General features: G+C 42.5%; 1 protein-coding gene across 6 annotated transcripts in view; it reads right to left on the reverse strand.

Annotated features, from left to right (window-relative positions):
- Positions 1-16,129, reverse strand: part of Ebf1 (EBF transcription factor 1) — a 411,013-nt gene that overhangs the window by 128,585 nt on the left and 266,299 nt on the right. For all 6 annotated transcript variants that reach the window (XM_052758377.1, XM_052758378.1, XM_052758375.1 and 3 more), the window contains exon 7: positions 13,175-13,256. In XM_052758377.1, the coding sequence (XP_052614337.1) occupies positions 13,175-13,256 (82 nt within the window). The remainder of the gene's footprint in view (positions 1-13,174; positions 13,257-16,129) is intronic.

The following is a 16,129-nucleotide window of genomic DNA, read 5'->3' on the forward strand; positions in this document are numbered from 1 at the left end:
TAACATGAGAATGTTGGTGTCTACAATTTTGCTGTGTCTGTTGGAACCAGTCCCTCCAGTTCCTATAATTTCACTGCCCAAAAGTTTGACTGTTGGAATTTACACTAGGTAAAATATGACATTCCATTCCTGAGTCAAAGTAGCCGCATTTCAAGTGCCGGTGGCCACTGGACGAGGCAGGGCAAATACAGAATTTTAAGTCCTACAGAGTGTTCTACTGGATGGCACTCCCCTGAAATAGCTCTGAAATCATTTGCAACAAATTATTCATGAAGACAAACTCTAGGTTGAGTTCAATCTACAGAAATAAATACAGGTTTAGGGCTGGACATTTGTATATTTTTAATCAGTGGGCTTCTTAAATAAAATATGTACAGGGGCATTGCTTTTCAGAACAGCATCTTTAGGCATGCTGGTTCTATGTTATGGGGTCCTGTGGCTTTTTCTGAGCCCCCCCTCCAAGTTAGAGCATTTAGTATGAAGCTGTAATAAGAAGGAGAAAGAAGAGGGATGTAGCTTTTTTGAGAATTTACACTATTTTAGTTTCTTAGTTTGCTATCAGCAGCTCAGAAACTGATCCAGTGCATTCCTTCCTGGATCTTGACACCCCAAAGGTGATTGTTATTACCATCCCCCTCTATTTAGAATTTGGAAGGATGGCACACGAAATAACTATCTTCCTTCACTGAAATAACTTTGGCCATCAGCTGGAGGTGAATTTACCCTATACTACATCCCAGAATCCCTGACACTCTGATGACATTTATAGCAGTCTCTGATTGTTAAGGCAAATTCTGTGCAGCTGAAGTCATCCAAGTGGCGAGCCTGGTCCTCGGTGAGCACTTGGTGAACACCAGTAGCAGGAGAAGGGGCATTCTTCCTTTGCAGGTAACACCAAATGAAGCGTTCAAAACAAGCTGTTGGGCTGACAGACCTGACACCGTGACTCCCAATTCTCATGAAAAGGACCCAGAAGAACCACATTTGAAATAAGAGGACAGAGGGAGTAAGCCCTCTGCCCTCCAGATCTCTGTTGACAGGTCTGCCCTCACAACGTAAGTGGACACAATAGGGAACGCTAGAGAATTGTCCTTCTTCCTAGATTGAATAATTTCACTTCCTAGAAGACATCTCCATCTTAGCCTGCTATATTCTAAGCTGGACACTAAATGAAACTTCACTGCTTAGAAAGCAGTTTGCAAATCAGACATCTTACTAGTCTAATTTTCCCAACGTCTCTTCCCAGGAAGGACTTCTAGAAAGTTCTGTGATTGGTTAGCTCTCCCTCTCCATCATTTCTCAGGCTGTCCTTCGCTCCCTGTCACATAGGAGACCTTGTGTGTCCTAACTATATCATTTAAGATTCATGAGGCATAACCTCTGTCTCATGAGCAGATTTTCAAAAAAAAAAAAAAGACAAGCTGCTAAATTCAATGGCAGATCACAGTAACAGAAGTAGCAGCTTGCATGGAAGAAGGGATTATGACCAATACAAGGACTGAAAATTCCCATCTCCATGCATTTCTAAAACCAGGAATTTTAGATACCAGGAAACATGTGGTATCAAAGCACTGTCAGTGTTTAAATTAATAATCTTTGGCAAAGTAGTATTTTCTTCTTAGTAAGTTAGACACTCTGGTGAACTAATTTTGAAAAATTATAAACCTTGGTTTTCAAAGCTTCTGTAAAAGGAAATGCTGAGCGCAGTTTGGTTCATGGCAGCTTTCTCTATAGTTTCAACTCATTGAATTTTTGCACTAATCCATGGACCCTAATAGCCAGGTATTTCTTTTCTTTTGTTGTGTTCCACAAGTGTGTGTGGTGTGCATGTGTGTGCAGACAGACATGCTTTTGCTGTGTTCCACAAGTGTGTGTGGTGTGCATGTGTGTGCAGACACGCTTTTGTTGTAGTGAGTATTCGGGTGCATCTGGGAGCTCAGGGTTGATATTGGGAATCGTCGTTCATTCTTCCACTAATTGAGAGGCAAGGCCTCTTAATCAAACCCAGATCTCACACAGAGAGTTTATCTTCCCAACCAGCTTACTCTGGGGATCTGCCTTGTCTCTACTTTCTGTGGCTAGCATGACAGGGGGGCCACCATGCCTACCCTACATTTACACGGGTTTCTGGAGGTCCAAACTCCCAACCTCAGCCTTGATAGGCAAATGTTCTAACCACTAAGCAATCTCCCCCAGTTCAATAACAGGGTATTGAAAAAAAAAAACTATAATTTGAAGCATAAGAATGAAAACATAACTGAGCAATATTTCATGGAATACTACACAGGAAAAAAAAGTATAAAATCACTGACACAGCTGGTTTAATCTCCAAAGAATTATGCAGAGCGGGGGTGGGGGCTGGGGATGGGGGGGAAGCCTTTTCTAAGAGGAGTTAAAAATGTCACTATCATTACCAAATATATGTGTTGAATCCCTAATACCCAGTGCTTTGGAATGATGGAAGCTCCAGCTAGAGCTTTGATTTCATTAAATGGGACCACTGAGGTGGGTCCTACACCAATGTTACCATTATCCTCCAAAAAAGGCAATTTGGACACCCAGAAAGAATGTGAAAAACAAGAGGAGCCATTATTTGGTGATGGAGATGCCCAGTGCATTGGCTGTGGTGGTAGATAGATAAACCTACACACTTACAATTAAATTTTATAGAACTGAAAAATATCCCCCACACAAATGAGTATAAGCACATTCAGAGAAACTGGAGAAAGATGGGCAGATGCTGTCAAGGTCCTTGTCCTGGTTGTAATATTGTTCTATAATGTTGCAAAAAATTGAAGGAGACTGGTCAAAGGATATATGAGAATCTCTCAATGCTACTTATACCAATTGTGTGTGCCTCTGCAATTACATCAAAAATTTTCAACTAAATATAAGACATCAGCAACCAAGATGTCCTTCAAAGGGTGAATGGATAAACAAACTAGTAATCCATACAATGGCATATCATTTAGTGATAAAAAGAAATGAGCTGTCAAACCACAAAAAGGCATGGAGGAATCTTAAATGCATATTACTAAATGGGGGAGAAAAGCCAATCTGAAGAGGCTATACACTGTATGATTCCAACTAAATGACACTCTGCAAAAAGCAGAGATATGGAGACAGTAAAAAAAAAATCAGTGTTTGCCAGAACTGGGGGAGGGGAGGGATGGATCGGTAGAGGACACAAGTTTAGGGCAGTGAAACTATTTTGTATAATAGTGTACTGCTGGATAACAACTTTACTGTGCTTGTTCTAATCTCTGGGACATACAGCACAAAGAGAAGTCTACTATAACCATGGGCTTTAGTTAATGGTGATGAATTGGCATTGGTACTCTACAACAAATGTATCATACTATAGGGAAACTGAGGGAAAGGCATTCTAGTTACACATAAGAACATGGAGTCATTTTTCTGCAAACCTCAAATTGCTGTACAAAATAGTCTCTATATTCTTCAAAGCACTGATCCAACCTCTTCCCATACAGCCTATACTCTATACCAATGGTTCTCAACCTGGGGGTCATGACCCTTTTGGGGTCACACATCAGATATTCTGCATATCAGATATTTACACTACAATTTGTAACAGTAGCAGCATTACAGCTACGAAGTAGCAATGAAATAATTTTACGGTTGGGGGTCACCACAACATGAGGAACTGTATTAAAGTGTCGCAGCACTTCTGGAAGGTTGAGAACCACGGCTCTATACCCTCTCTGTCAAATTACTTCTGAGCAAGTTTGTTGAACAGTAGAATCACAAGAGATTCAACAAACTAGTTACTTCCAGCTAAGAGTTCTTAAGCATAGTAAAGCGGAACAATATTGCAGACAGCAAAGGCCAAATGCATCCAAAATAAGGCAGCCCTGGTGCAGAAGATAGAGTTCAGCTGTTAAGATCACGAACTGATCTTGCAGAGGACCCAAGTTTGCTTCCCAGCATCCCCAACTGCTTACAACTGGAGCTCCAAGGGAATCTGCGGCCTCCAGCCTCCACAGGTACCTGCACCCATGCACACATACCTACCCCCACACGTAATCATAAATAAAACAATAATCAAAATAAGGCTACATGCAACTATTCAGTAACTTTGCTTTTCTGAGGCCATATCAACACCATATAGAAATACTGACTATGCCATGCCTGTGAGCATCTCTGAAGTAGCAGTTTTACATTTGAATCATTTTAAAATAGAGAGTATGATTCTTCCTCCAAAAATACCAATTAGATTGAAAAGTAATGTTATCATAGAGGTTCTTATAAAAAAAATAGTAACAAATCCTCAGTAGGTACGATACTGCAAATTAGGGCAACACTTGGTTTTACAGCTTGGAAAACTATGGTCTGGGATATTTTTAAGTGTCCTCAGAGCCACAGGACCAATAAGAGCATAGGTAGGTAAACCAGAAACAAAGCCTCTGCCTTTGCAATGAGTCCTCACTCACAACAGTGTACAGTCCTGACTTGAGTCTACCCTGTCGTTTCTGCTGGTTTCTTCCAGTACAAATGGAGGGTTTTGAGGTGCCTGATGACAGCTTAAGTATTATTTACATAAAAATGGTCTGCAGCAGTTAGGTCTTCATTAACTTTGTCCTTTAAAATATCCTTGACTGATAAGGAATGAGATATTCCCCGAAATGTACCTGATTGCTGGTTTCTATCTGGTTGAAAGATCCCAAATAAGTCATTAAAAATTATGGAGGACGCGTGAACCTCCAGGATGTAACAGAGTGGAACTGCTGGAGGCAGGGAGTGGCTAACTGAATTAAATCCACACTGGAGGCTCAGGGCAAAGTTATCTCCTCTCTGAAGAGGAGGACAAGAGCAGATACTTCCTATGTTATACAGAAAGAGATGGAGACCTTCAGAAACCAGATCAGCGACTGTCTTTCCTGAGCTGTCAATGTGCTCAACCTGGTCCCTTCTGCAGCGGGTATGGATGCCTCTGATGACTTCTGAGGGTGTCTCTGGTGTTTCAGTGGTACTGTGCTTACTAAGTGAGGTAAACATAGAGATGGATCCTGCGCTCTCCGGGGACTTGAAGATAACATGTCCATGTAGAAATGAGGTACAAGCAAAGGTAACTCTGGTCAACAGTTTGGAATACAAGTTCAGATAGTCCCTAATGGATTTCCAAGCCAATCGCTTACTAGTTTGTAACCACAGACACATCAATCACAGGAATGAGCTATGAGTCTACCCCATGCATGCTGTAGGTCAGGCATTATTGTATATACTAGAGAAGTAGGCGTGAACAAAATGCAGAATAATTTCTTAACAGATTCTTAGTTCCTATTAGTTGAGTTCTTCTTGGAGTTTCATCGCTAACATAAGGAGAGAGGCTAAAGGATCAATTAGGTGAGCAATAAAAACAAATATTGGAATGTAATATATTTGAGGAAAAAATAAGAAGAAAGTCATATCAAACAGGAACTGCTTTTGACTGTGATTAGCAAAGGTCACGCTGAGGAAGTAACATTTTTGTCTGAAGTCTGAGCAGTGAGTATCTAGCTATCCAGTGAGGCAGCAGCAGAATTTCCCAGGGCGTTCAAACTGTGAGTGTCAAGATCCTGAGACTGGAATGACTCTTGTACACTCAGAAAAGACAAATGCAGGAAGAGGAGGAAGGTCAACGAGCTGAGACAGTGCAAAATGTCCAAGAGCAAGAGCAGCAGAGAAGTAGCTAAAGTGTAGCAAGAGCCTGCTAAATCACAAGTTAGAAAGTAGAATAGTTCTGTGCCCATAACTGTGAGCATTCCCAGAACACCAACAGGCAGCCACTGGTCAGCCCAGACACTTCACAACCACCTTTGTTTGCATTTGACATTTTTTTTTGGAGGCAGTTCTACTTAATGTGGACCTACTTCTGCTAAGTGCACATCCACCTCTCATCAAATGGCACCCCAAGGATCCCCCCTTCTCAGGGATGCATACTGTCTGCCGAAGCTCAGAACAAGGTATATGTCAAGATACGTATTGGCCCAGTGAGCTGTGATGGTTTCATAGACCAGGCTGAAGAGTCCCCACATCTGACCACATTTCATGAATTAATCCTGCTTTCTGAAGCTATCATTAGAGTTGCTTTCAGTATAATTAATCAGCAGGGCGCATCTTGAAATTATGCTGCATGAGAGGGTGAAGGCAGCTCAGGCTCCCAGCATTCTGTTGGGAAAGAATTTAATTGTAAGATGTGTTGTTTGTCAAAGCAGTATAAGTACATCTGAGGGAGAGAGGGTGGAGGGGGGGGGCGGGGGGGGGAAGAGGAGAGAATGCTTCCTTCCTTAAGTGCCTTTAAAGCGTGCTGTTTCACCACTGAGTCTGGGCATATATTCTAAGAATGCTATAATTGCAGCATATAATATATTGATTTGGAGAGACCATGGTTTTTTAACGTAAATAACAAAATTCTCCAATTTTTTTTTTTTTTATGATTCCCTTTAAAAACTTGCCCTTTCATGTCCTAACCTATGTCATCCATTTAGAGAAGAAAAACACTTTTGTTAGACATTTGGGATAAATAACCTAATGATTTCTTTTCTCCTCTATCCAAATGACTAAGTAAAGGAAGAATGTTTAGACATGATAAAATGAGTTTGTTCTTGCAGTTTTCTCTGCTCGGGGCCCTTGTTGGTTTTTCCAAGACTGATGTAACGTGGTATCTTGCTAAAGAATTGGCTCTACTCTGGGAATCCAACCAATGAGAGAGAGGAGGAATTCTGTGGGCAGGGGACATCGAGATCATGGTGGGAAAACTTGCAGAGATGACCAGCCACACTAGTAGAAACCCATGAACTGTGGACCAATCGCTATGGAGTCCCCACAGGGCTAGACTAGGCCCTCTGGTTACAGGAGACAGTTATTTAGCTTGAACTGTTTGGGGTGGGCCCCCAGGCAGGGGGATCGGGATCTGTTTCTGGTGCGTGGGAAGGCTTTTTGGAGCCCAGTGCCTAGGGTGTGACACCTTGCACAGCCTTGGTGCAGCCTTGGGCCTGCCTCAGCTGAGTGTGCCAGGCTCTGCTGACTCCCCATGGGAGACCTTGGTTTGAAAAATGTGGGGATGGGGGGTGAGTTGGGGAGGAAGACTGGGGGTTGGGAAGAGGGAAGAGGGGGGATCTGTGGTTGGTATATAAAGTGAATAGAAAAGTTCTTAATAAAAAAATGAAAAAAAGAGTTGGCTCTAGCACCCCCCATATACACACACAAGAATGTTGAAATCTTTAAAATGATATTATTTTATATTAGCTTATATATACATATATATCCCTTATAGTTTAGACAATCTCTACTTAAAATATTGAATATTATAAATAATATGTCATAAGTACTTGGAGAACAATGACCAAAAATATTTTATACATATTCAGCACAGGTGCAGGGTTGTTCAAATATTTTCCATCTGCAGGTAGTTGAATCTGCAGAAGGAGAATCCATGGATGTAAAGGACTTGATTTCTGAGATTAAGCTCTGAGCTTAAACACCACCATCTCCAATCAGATACTTCAAGGTAGGATGCCATCTTCAACTCCACTGTTTTTGGTTCTCTCTCTCTCATAATTCATTTTCCTGATTCATTTTCTTTATGGCAGCAACCACCATTTCCAATTACTTATGACTTTTAATCTTTACACATCTTCATTGTGACAGCTAGTGGAAACTCATTCCTTATACATTCACTTTCTCTCCTTGGGCTGTGTCACTAGTCACTGGCACACCTCCCTGTGGCTGTCGTGGCCATGTGACTGGCTACTAGCCAATAGGAAGTGAGCAGGTTTAACAAGGATTATTTCTAAGCTAAGAATTTGAAGGCGTGATGAATTTATCTCGATGTACCCTTCACCTTTCTTCTGCTCCATGAATACAGTAAGACTCTTCGTAATTGGGAAGGCATAAAATCAAGAGCTGCCAGGTTCCCAGATTATTTCAAGGAAAAAAAAAATCTATTCTTCAAGGCAGGAATAACCAGCATGTACCTCTTATATATGGGCCGTTAGATATTCTTTGCTCTATATGTGAGCTATCAGGTATTATTTGGTCTATGTGTTATAGCAGCGACTCTTGCCCTAAAATAACCCCCAACTGAAATATCACTTTCATTACAGCAAAGACTCTGTCTTCTGCATTCGTCATTATAAACTCAACCACCTAGCACTCTAATAAATACTCCTGAGCGCTTGCACGCATGAATGAGGGAATATATCTTACATCTATATTCATATATACTCTTGTCATAGATCTAGCATTTAGATACAGATGCAGAGTTATAGCCTATCAAAAAACTTTGCTGAGGGGAGAAGATGAATTTGGGGATTTATATGTTACTGCGGTCTCCAGGTCTCCTGGCTTCTACTAAGATGACAACTTTCGCCCAATTCTTGCTCCTCCTCCGCTGCTCTCCTCTGCCAGTCCCAACAAGGAAAGGGGTGGCGAAGGATTTAAATCTTCACCTTGAATTGTCTGGCTCTTGTCAGTTAAAAACCAGACTGTGACATGGCTTGAGCGTGGTCCCTTAACATTAGCATCTTTTTACTGTCAAGCGAGAGAAATGGGCTCATTTAGTCACACTGAACTGCTCCCTGTGTCACAGGCTGCTGCTAGCCCCAATTTACCCCCCTCTCCCTCCCCCGCCCCCCATACCCACCGCCACTAAATGAAGCCTGTATCCACGGTTGTATTTAAGCAAATATGCTACCTTAACCACAGCCTAGGGATTTCAAAAAGAAAACATCCATTATTCAAAAAAAGAAAAAAAAAAGAGGATTGCACGAGGTTTTTTCAAGGCTTGTGCCACACTGCCTAAGCTTTTCAGAAAGTGATTAATTTTTTGAGACCACTCAGGTCACACTAATTGACATGACCTGTGTAATTAAGAAGTCTCTGTTTACACACCAGAAGCCCAGTGCTGTGAGGCTGATTCTGTCTGACAGAATGTCTTTACATGTCAGAAGATCAACAACCTTTCTCATGTCCTCCTCAGTCACCTACATGGGCCCCTGATTGCTCCTCTGAGGAGACATACACTGGCTTGGCTGTGTGAAGACGGGGCTGACACGGGAAACATACCAAAGAGACAAAGAAGAAGCCTCAGCACAGACAGCTGATGAGACTCAGACTCCCCTCATAGTCCACGAAGGGTGAGTCCATCAGTACTTAGCCTTTCAATATTACTGATATACAAAGAGTGGATCAGGGTTTGTCCATGCCAAAAAGATGCTTTCTCAGTCTTTCTCATGGACAATGGGGACATAAAAAAAAAAAAGTACATGAAACCAGAGTCTCAATTTCTATGCTATGAAAACAAAAGATGGAAATGTCCCTTGTTTGTAAGGAACTTCCAGTTAATGTCAGAAGTGAGCACACACACTCCTCCTCCTCCACCACCACCACCACCAGCCCCCAGGTCCTAAGATTTGGGAACCTCAGTGCGATTTCTTAAGAGAGTCCAAACTGCCATTGGTGGAGAGAGTTATACTCACTGCTGCATTTCCAATTTTTCCCACAAGTAGAAATTACTCAGGGGTATTATTGCTCACTTCTAAAACACTACTCTTTCCTTCCAGAGAAGTCCCCCCATTTGATGAACTTGGGTGTGTTTCAACCTCATGCATGAAGTCTCTTTGGGGAGCCTTTCTAGGCTATCCTGTGATTCAAGCATTTACTCCTAGGATGTCACTGTGTATCTTGGATGTTAACAGAGTTCCCTGTTGCCTCACCAAGTATCTGTCAGCAGACTCTGGAGGAGTTCTTTGTTGTCCCAAAGCATCAGATAACATACAAGTCACAGTGTTGGATTTGAACCTTCACTTGGTAGGAGTGTAATTTTGAGTGATCTCCTTTACTGCTCTAAGCTCACTTCCTCATTGGTAAAATGGGAATAAATCATATTTGCATGTTCTTATAGAGATACTATGACAATCACCACAATTCATGTAAAACATTTCATATAATACCTCTCATGAAATAAACACTCAGTAAATGTAAGCTTCTTCATCCTCATCATCACCACCACCACCATCACCATTATCATCCTCATCATCATGAATGTCTATGGATGTATGTAAAGGCAGACACATGGACATAGCATCTATACATATGAATATGGAATTCATTGAACACAGACACTAGTATAAATAGTCATCTACTTAGAACTTAATGAAGTTTGCTAAAAATAAACAACTGCAGAGAAGAAAGGAGGAGAAGCCAGTTTGACAAGGAGAGAAAAAATAAATGAGGGGGACCATGAGTTCAGTGTGTGGTTTATGAGCTTAGAGTTCAAGCAAGCATCTGAACAGCTCCACTGAACCTGGGTACCAGGTTTCAGAGACATTCACCCCACAGTTCTCACTGCTCAAAGCATGGGTGATGGGAACACAGTAAGTGGAACGTGAGATCCATAAGAAGTTTGTTGTGGTTGACAAAGACACAGCTACTTTTAACTCAAGGCTTGACTCTGTGGTAGCCAAGGTAGCTATTCCTTTAGAGAAAGCTCTGTTTAGAATCTATTTGGGTGGCAAAAGGCAAAAGCACCGTCAGGCTATACATTAATCATGTGTATTTGAAGATCTATAAGGACCCTTGGGTCAGAAGGCAATTATGTCGAATCAAAGGATGCAGTTTCTACAGCACTAACATTGTCACCACAAACTTTGTCCAAAGTTATCAAGTATGGAACAGAACTAATGGCTTTCTATCAGGGGCCATTTTATCTCCCTACCATGGAGACACTTCAGTTGTCATGTTAAGGGAAATTGGCTATTCTACTGCTATTTCATGTGTAAAGAAATCTGTGATACAACTGAACATCCTACAATGCACAGAAGATCTATACACACACACACACACACACACACACACACACACACATGAATTATCCAGTCTAAAAAATTCATTGTGCCCAAGTTGAGAAACCCTAGACTAAATTAAGGGCTTAAATTCATCACAAGATGTGGTGATATATTATGTCCGTCAATATATTGTGCACCCTAATAAAGCTTATCTGAGGATCAGAGAAAAAAGCCAGCCACTATATTAAACAAAGAAGTCAGGCAATGGTAGCACATGCCTTTAATCCTAGCATTTGGGAGGCAGAGATCCATCCGGATCTCTGTAAGTTCAAGGTCACACTGGGAACAGAGCCAGGCATGGTGGCACACGCCTTTAATTCCAACACTAGTTAACCATAAAAGGTCTGTAGGTCTGTACAGACAGACAAGAAGTGACAGAGCTGGGCAGAAAGAGGAAGTCATGTAGTTGGGCGGAGAGAGGAAATGAGATGGCAGGGACAGAAAGGCATATAGGCGTGGGTATACAGGAAGTAGGTCTCTTTGGAGCCTGAGGAGTTGGTGAGGTCAGGTTGGCTGTGGCTTGTCCTAGTCCTCTGGTCTCTTGGCTTTTACCCCGATATCTGGCTCTGGGTTTTTTTATTAATAAAACCATTTAGCAATTCGTCTTACAACAAGAATTTTTCCCTAAAAACTTGGATTTATCACTAATATTCTACCTTACCAGTAAATTGTGGCCTTCTTTTCTATGCTCAAAAAGAATGTACTGAAATGACATCCTCTCTGGCCTCAGAGTTATATTTCTAAAACCCACAACTCACTAGCAGTCCTGTAAAACTATACATAACTGTTCTTTGAGGTCCCCAGTGTCACCAAAGTCCATTCAATTCTACTGCCCTGAGGAATATAGCATAGTTGAACGTGGTAAAGTCATGAAGCTTGGTTATCACACATCAGTTGTTTCATGCCTGTATATCTTTGTTCCTAACCCAAGCTTGGCCAAAAGAGATATATAGCTCATCTGAACAACCACAGCAAGCTATCAAATAGCACGTGCTAAAAACCCGCTCACACACATTGCAAGACACTTTGAAAAAACAGTAGCGTCACAATTTGAAGGCAGAAGCTTGCCAGGAAACAGTTTCTAAGAAATTAAGACGTTATTGGAGTCTCCCAATTCATCTCTATCCAGACAAAAAGTGGTAAGGCTAAGATGATGTTATAGAAATTCTCTAAGATCTCCAGAGACAATACCATCCTTCTACTGGATTTGTTCTCTAATGAGACCAATAAGTCTCACTTCTTTAAAAAAATCATTTTGAAGACTGTGATATTGACATCCACAGTCAATGCTCAAATCTCTTTCCTCACTTCTCCTCAGAGGATGTGCAGCTAAAATTTATCAGGCACCCTTGGAGCTCCTACCCTGAAAGCTGCACTTTGGAGCTGACTAAACAGGCGTAGGAGCGAACTTCCAACACCAGGCTGTCTCTCTGACAGGTTGTGCAAGCACACTTCAACATTGACACAGCAAATAACTTACCCATCACATGAGATGGAGAGCAATGCAAGGAAGGGGCTTAACTTTACTACCTGAGATGTGTTCCCTGGTTCTACACCACCCGGGAGCTTGTTAGAAATATACAATTCCAGCCCCTGCCCCCCCCCGCCCCCGCCCCATCTCAATCAGTACTTTAACAAGGTCCTAAGGGATTCTCAGCACGTGAAGAGGCAGGAGTGTTATGTCTAGAACTCCTAAAACACCTGCGTTTTAGAAGTCAGCCCCTTTGTTTTTAGGTTTTCAGCCTTTTAACGTATGTACAATTCCAGCAGGTTCGTATGCTTTAGATGGTGGCAGACCCGGAAGCTATTGGGTAATACATACATATGGGGTGCAAGGGGTATCCCTGAAGCAAACAGAGGGTATAGACGTGTTCTGTTTCCTAAGGGGTCCACCTATAATTGGCAGTTGGTGCTAACAGCTGCTGAGGTTGTGAGGGAGAAGAACGGAGGGCAAGAATGAACTTCCTGGTCTCGCTCCTTACTCTTATCCAGTGAAGTTCTCCTTAGAACAGTTTTAGAGACTAAAGCCATCGTTGCTGTGTAATTGACTTAATCTGTGGCTGTCTTGTCACATGAGCCCATACAGGAAGCCAAAACGAGGCTCTAAAGACACAGCTGCCTTCATCAGTGGGCGCAGGTGGTGCAGCCCCAATCCTTGGCTAACAAAAACAACTCAGAGATTGCAGATGCCTGGGGACCAGCGGCCTCACCTGCTCTTCACCACTAGAGAAACAATTATGCTCCAAGTCTTCTGAGAAAAGTGTTTTCCCATCAACTCTTCACACTCAAGTCATTATTAACATTTAAGAAAAGCAAGAGGGACCCACCTGGAATCTCCGCATGTCACGTGGGTTTCCTGCATTCTTTAGGCAATTTTGGTTGCATTTAAGGAAAAACTTCAGGAAGAATCTGCGGAGAAACAAATGACCACGGTTAGCCTTTCAATCCTAACAAGGGAGTCATAGTCACATATCACTTTTGGGTCACACGTTCTTTTTTCTTCCTGTGTCTACTCCAATACTCAGAGTAGTGTTAGGATCAGCATTATACGCAAGGTCTGGGTTTTCATATTGCATCCAAGGTGGATTTTCTCCCTGAAGGGAGCACTCTTGGTACTGCCAACAGAGCTCACAAAAGAAGTAAACCTTGAGGGAGTATTTTTATTCAGAGAGCAAATAGTCATCATAATTTAACATAGGTTCCAAATGGATCTAATTGAGAGTTCCCATGGTCCCCAAGCATAACATATCACTAAGTGTTATAAGTTCACAGATGATGAATGGCCAAATGTATACTGGATAAATACAAGAAGATGATAAATACTTTAAATCTTAGCATCCCCAAATAAAAGGTTCAATAGCAGCCTTGGGAGGAGTGGTAAGATTTACAAAAGGATTAAGCCCTTCTAACTTCTCCAATACCTCCAGATCATTTCTTCTTTCTAGAGACTTGCATAGGCTGCATGTGTAAAGGTGACCACAGTCTTCAACTGGCTAGAGAAATCCTACCTCTGTTGGTGAATCGATTTTAACTTTCAAAAATGTCCTGAAATGTGTGATACAGGACTTGGCCACACTAAGTATCTACTATAGTTATTGGAGTTCATCATGGAAAGGCAGTTGATGTGGAGAGTTTTGTGCTAGGATATTCATACTGGTCACCCTCAGTTAAACTCTCCTTCTGTTTTCTATTTGGGAAAAATAGAGGATTTTTATGTCCACCTATTTTCTACATATTTTTACTTTGGGGCCTAGATAGATATATTGATGGAGTGTATTAAAATACTGGTCAATGAAATTACTCTAGAAATACTCTTTTCATTACCTTTTGCCCAAGTTTAGAACTCCACCAGAATTAAATTGTCAACTCAACATAAATAACTTATGCAAAACTAGCATTCCATGATGCCTCCATCTGAATTTAGTTTTGCATACAATGACTGTCAGCAGTGTGGCCCTGTGATTGTGATCCTCTACCCTAAAGGAACTACACAAAGACACACCACGTTCAGACAGCTTCAGCATACACATTCCAGAACAATGTCCGTTCTCCCTAGTCTCTTAGGATCTTCCAGGGTGGGAATGAATGGGAGCATTGAAGAGAAACAATGACTTTTTCAAACAAAATGATAAGATTTTTCAATGTGAGAGTCTTCTTAAATGAAGTCATTTAACATTACACAACCCTCAAAGCCCATCAATGAGAAGGCCTCTGATAATGATTCACCCCTACATCCAGGGCCTCTTCACAGAGGCCAAAACTTATTGACCTTCTGTCTAGGACGAATGACTCACGGAACGCTGCTAAAGTCCAGCTGTGTGTAAGGGAATCCACCCTGGGCCTCCCCCATGCCCAGAAAAGCTCTGCTGCTGCACACATTAGCTGTCCAGCCACTCAGTCCTCTTTCAACAGGCCATGTCTACTGCCCTGCTCCTCTGCACCTCTGAAAGCGACTCAACCAGTACACATGCCTTTCAGACATTATCAAATGGGTAAAGGTAGTGGTAATGAGTCCCTCATATTGCTGGGGCTGGCTTCTATACTTAAAAGAGTATATATGAAAACCTTCCCAGGGGCCAGATAGGGATGACCCCCATTCTAATGACGACAGTGGAAGTTTGTGTGGGGTGGTGGGGTAAGTTGTAAAAGCCACCGCCTTTATAAAAAAAAAAATACCCAGTGTGGGATTCACATCCAAACTTTAACCAAGTACTACCCATGTGCCTTTGGATGAGAGGCTGGACCTCAACTTTTCTCATCTATAAAATGGGCATAACAAGAGCATATACCTTACAAAGCAATTGTGAGATGCTGTGTGGTGCCTAAGGCAGGCCAGGAGGCTGGAGGTGGCAGTAGTAGATGCTTCTGAGTACCTTAAACACACTCCTCCTTCCCATCTCCCTAAATAACCCCTGCTGTCCACCCTAGATAATCCAGGAGGACACGAAGAATCAGTGACATCCAGTGGCTTGTCCAAAAGTGAGTAAAGGTGGATCTAGAATTCAACTTGCAATGGAGTGGTCCCAGAGACAGGGCTCTGAGCCAGCACACTAAGGTGGTGTCCGTACTGATGGAAGTACAGTGAAGATGTTAATATTCATTGTCTCAGTGGTAGAAAATGAATAATACTGAGTAAGAGCAATGGTTTTACTAGGGGAAACCACAGGGTCGTTATCCCCTCCCCAAGGCAACAAACACCAAGCTCAGGAGGGCTATCACCACCCATCTCCCCGCAGCGGGCCCCCCGCCTGTCTCCCCATGGTTGATAATACTTGCCGCCTGCACGTGTTTAAGCCGTTTGAGCCCAGGCCTGACAGCCAGATTCAGGTTGTGTTAGAAGGAGCTGTCAGCACACCCTCTGGCATCCTCAAGTCAGACAACTGCTAGCCACTGTGAGGGGTTCCATCTGGTGCCAAAATGGGTTTTGAAAGACAGGCAAACAGGACACTGGCTTTGCCAGAGAGAAAAAAAGAACCAAGGGAGCCAGAGATCCTGCACCTCAAAGAAGAGTAGTGCTGGAGCACCTGTCAGCAGCTCATTGTTAGCACAAAATCTACGCCGGGCACACACCAGATTGCCTTTAAAGCTATGCCGGGCACACACCGGATTGCCGTTAAAGCTATGCTGGGCACACACCGGATCGCTGTTACCCTAAGCCGCCCTGCCACTTGGCCTGCTGGCAGAATCCCCCGCCCACCCCCTCAGCAGCGGATCACTTGCTGAAATTGAAGTCTTGACCATCTGTCACGGGTACGACAGCCATCAACTGGTGCCTAGGGCCT

This window comes from Peromyscus californicus, unplaced genomic scaffold, assembly GCF_007827085.1.
Source record: "Peromyscus californicus insignis strain IS unplaced genomic scaffold, ASM782708v3 Scaffold_3__1_contigs__length_106647218, whole genome shotgun sequence".
Lineage (NCBI taxonomy): Eukaryota > Metazoa > Chordata > Mammalia > Rodentia > Cricetidae > Peromyscus > Peromyscus californicus.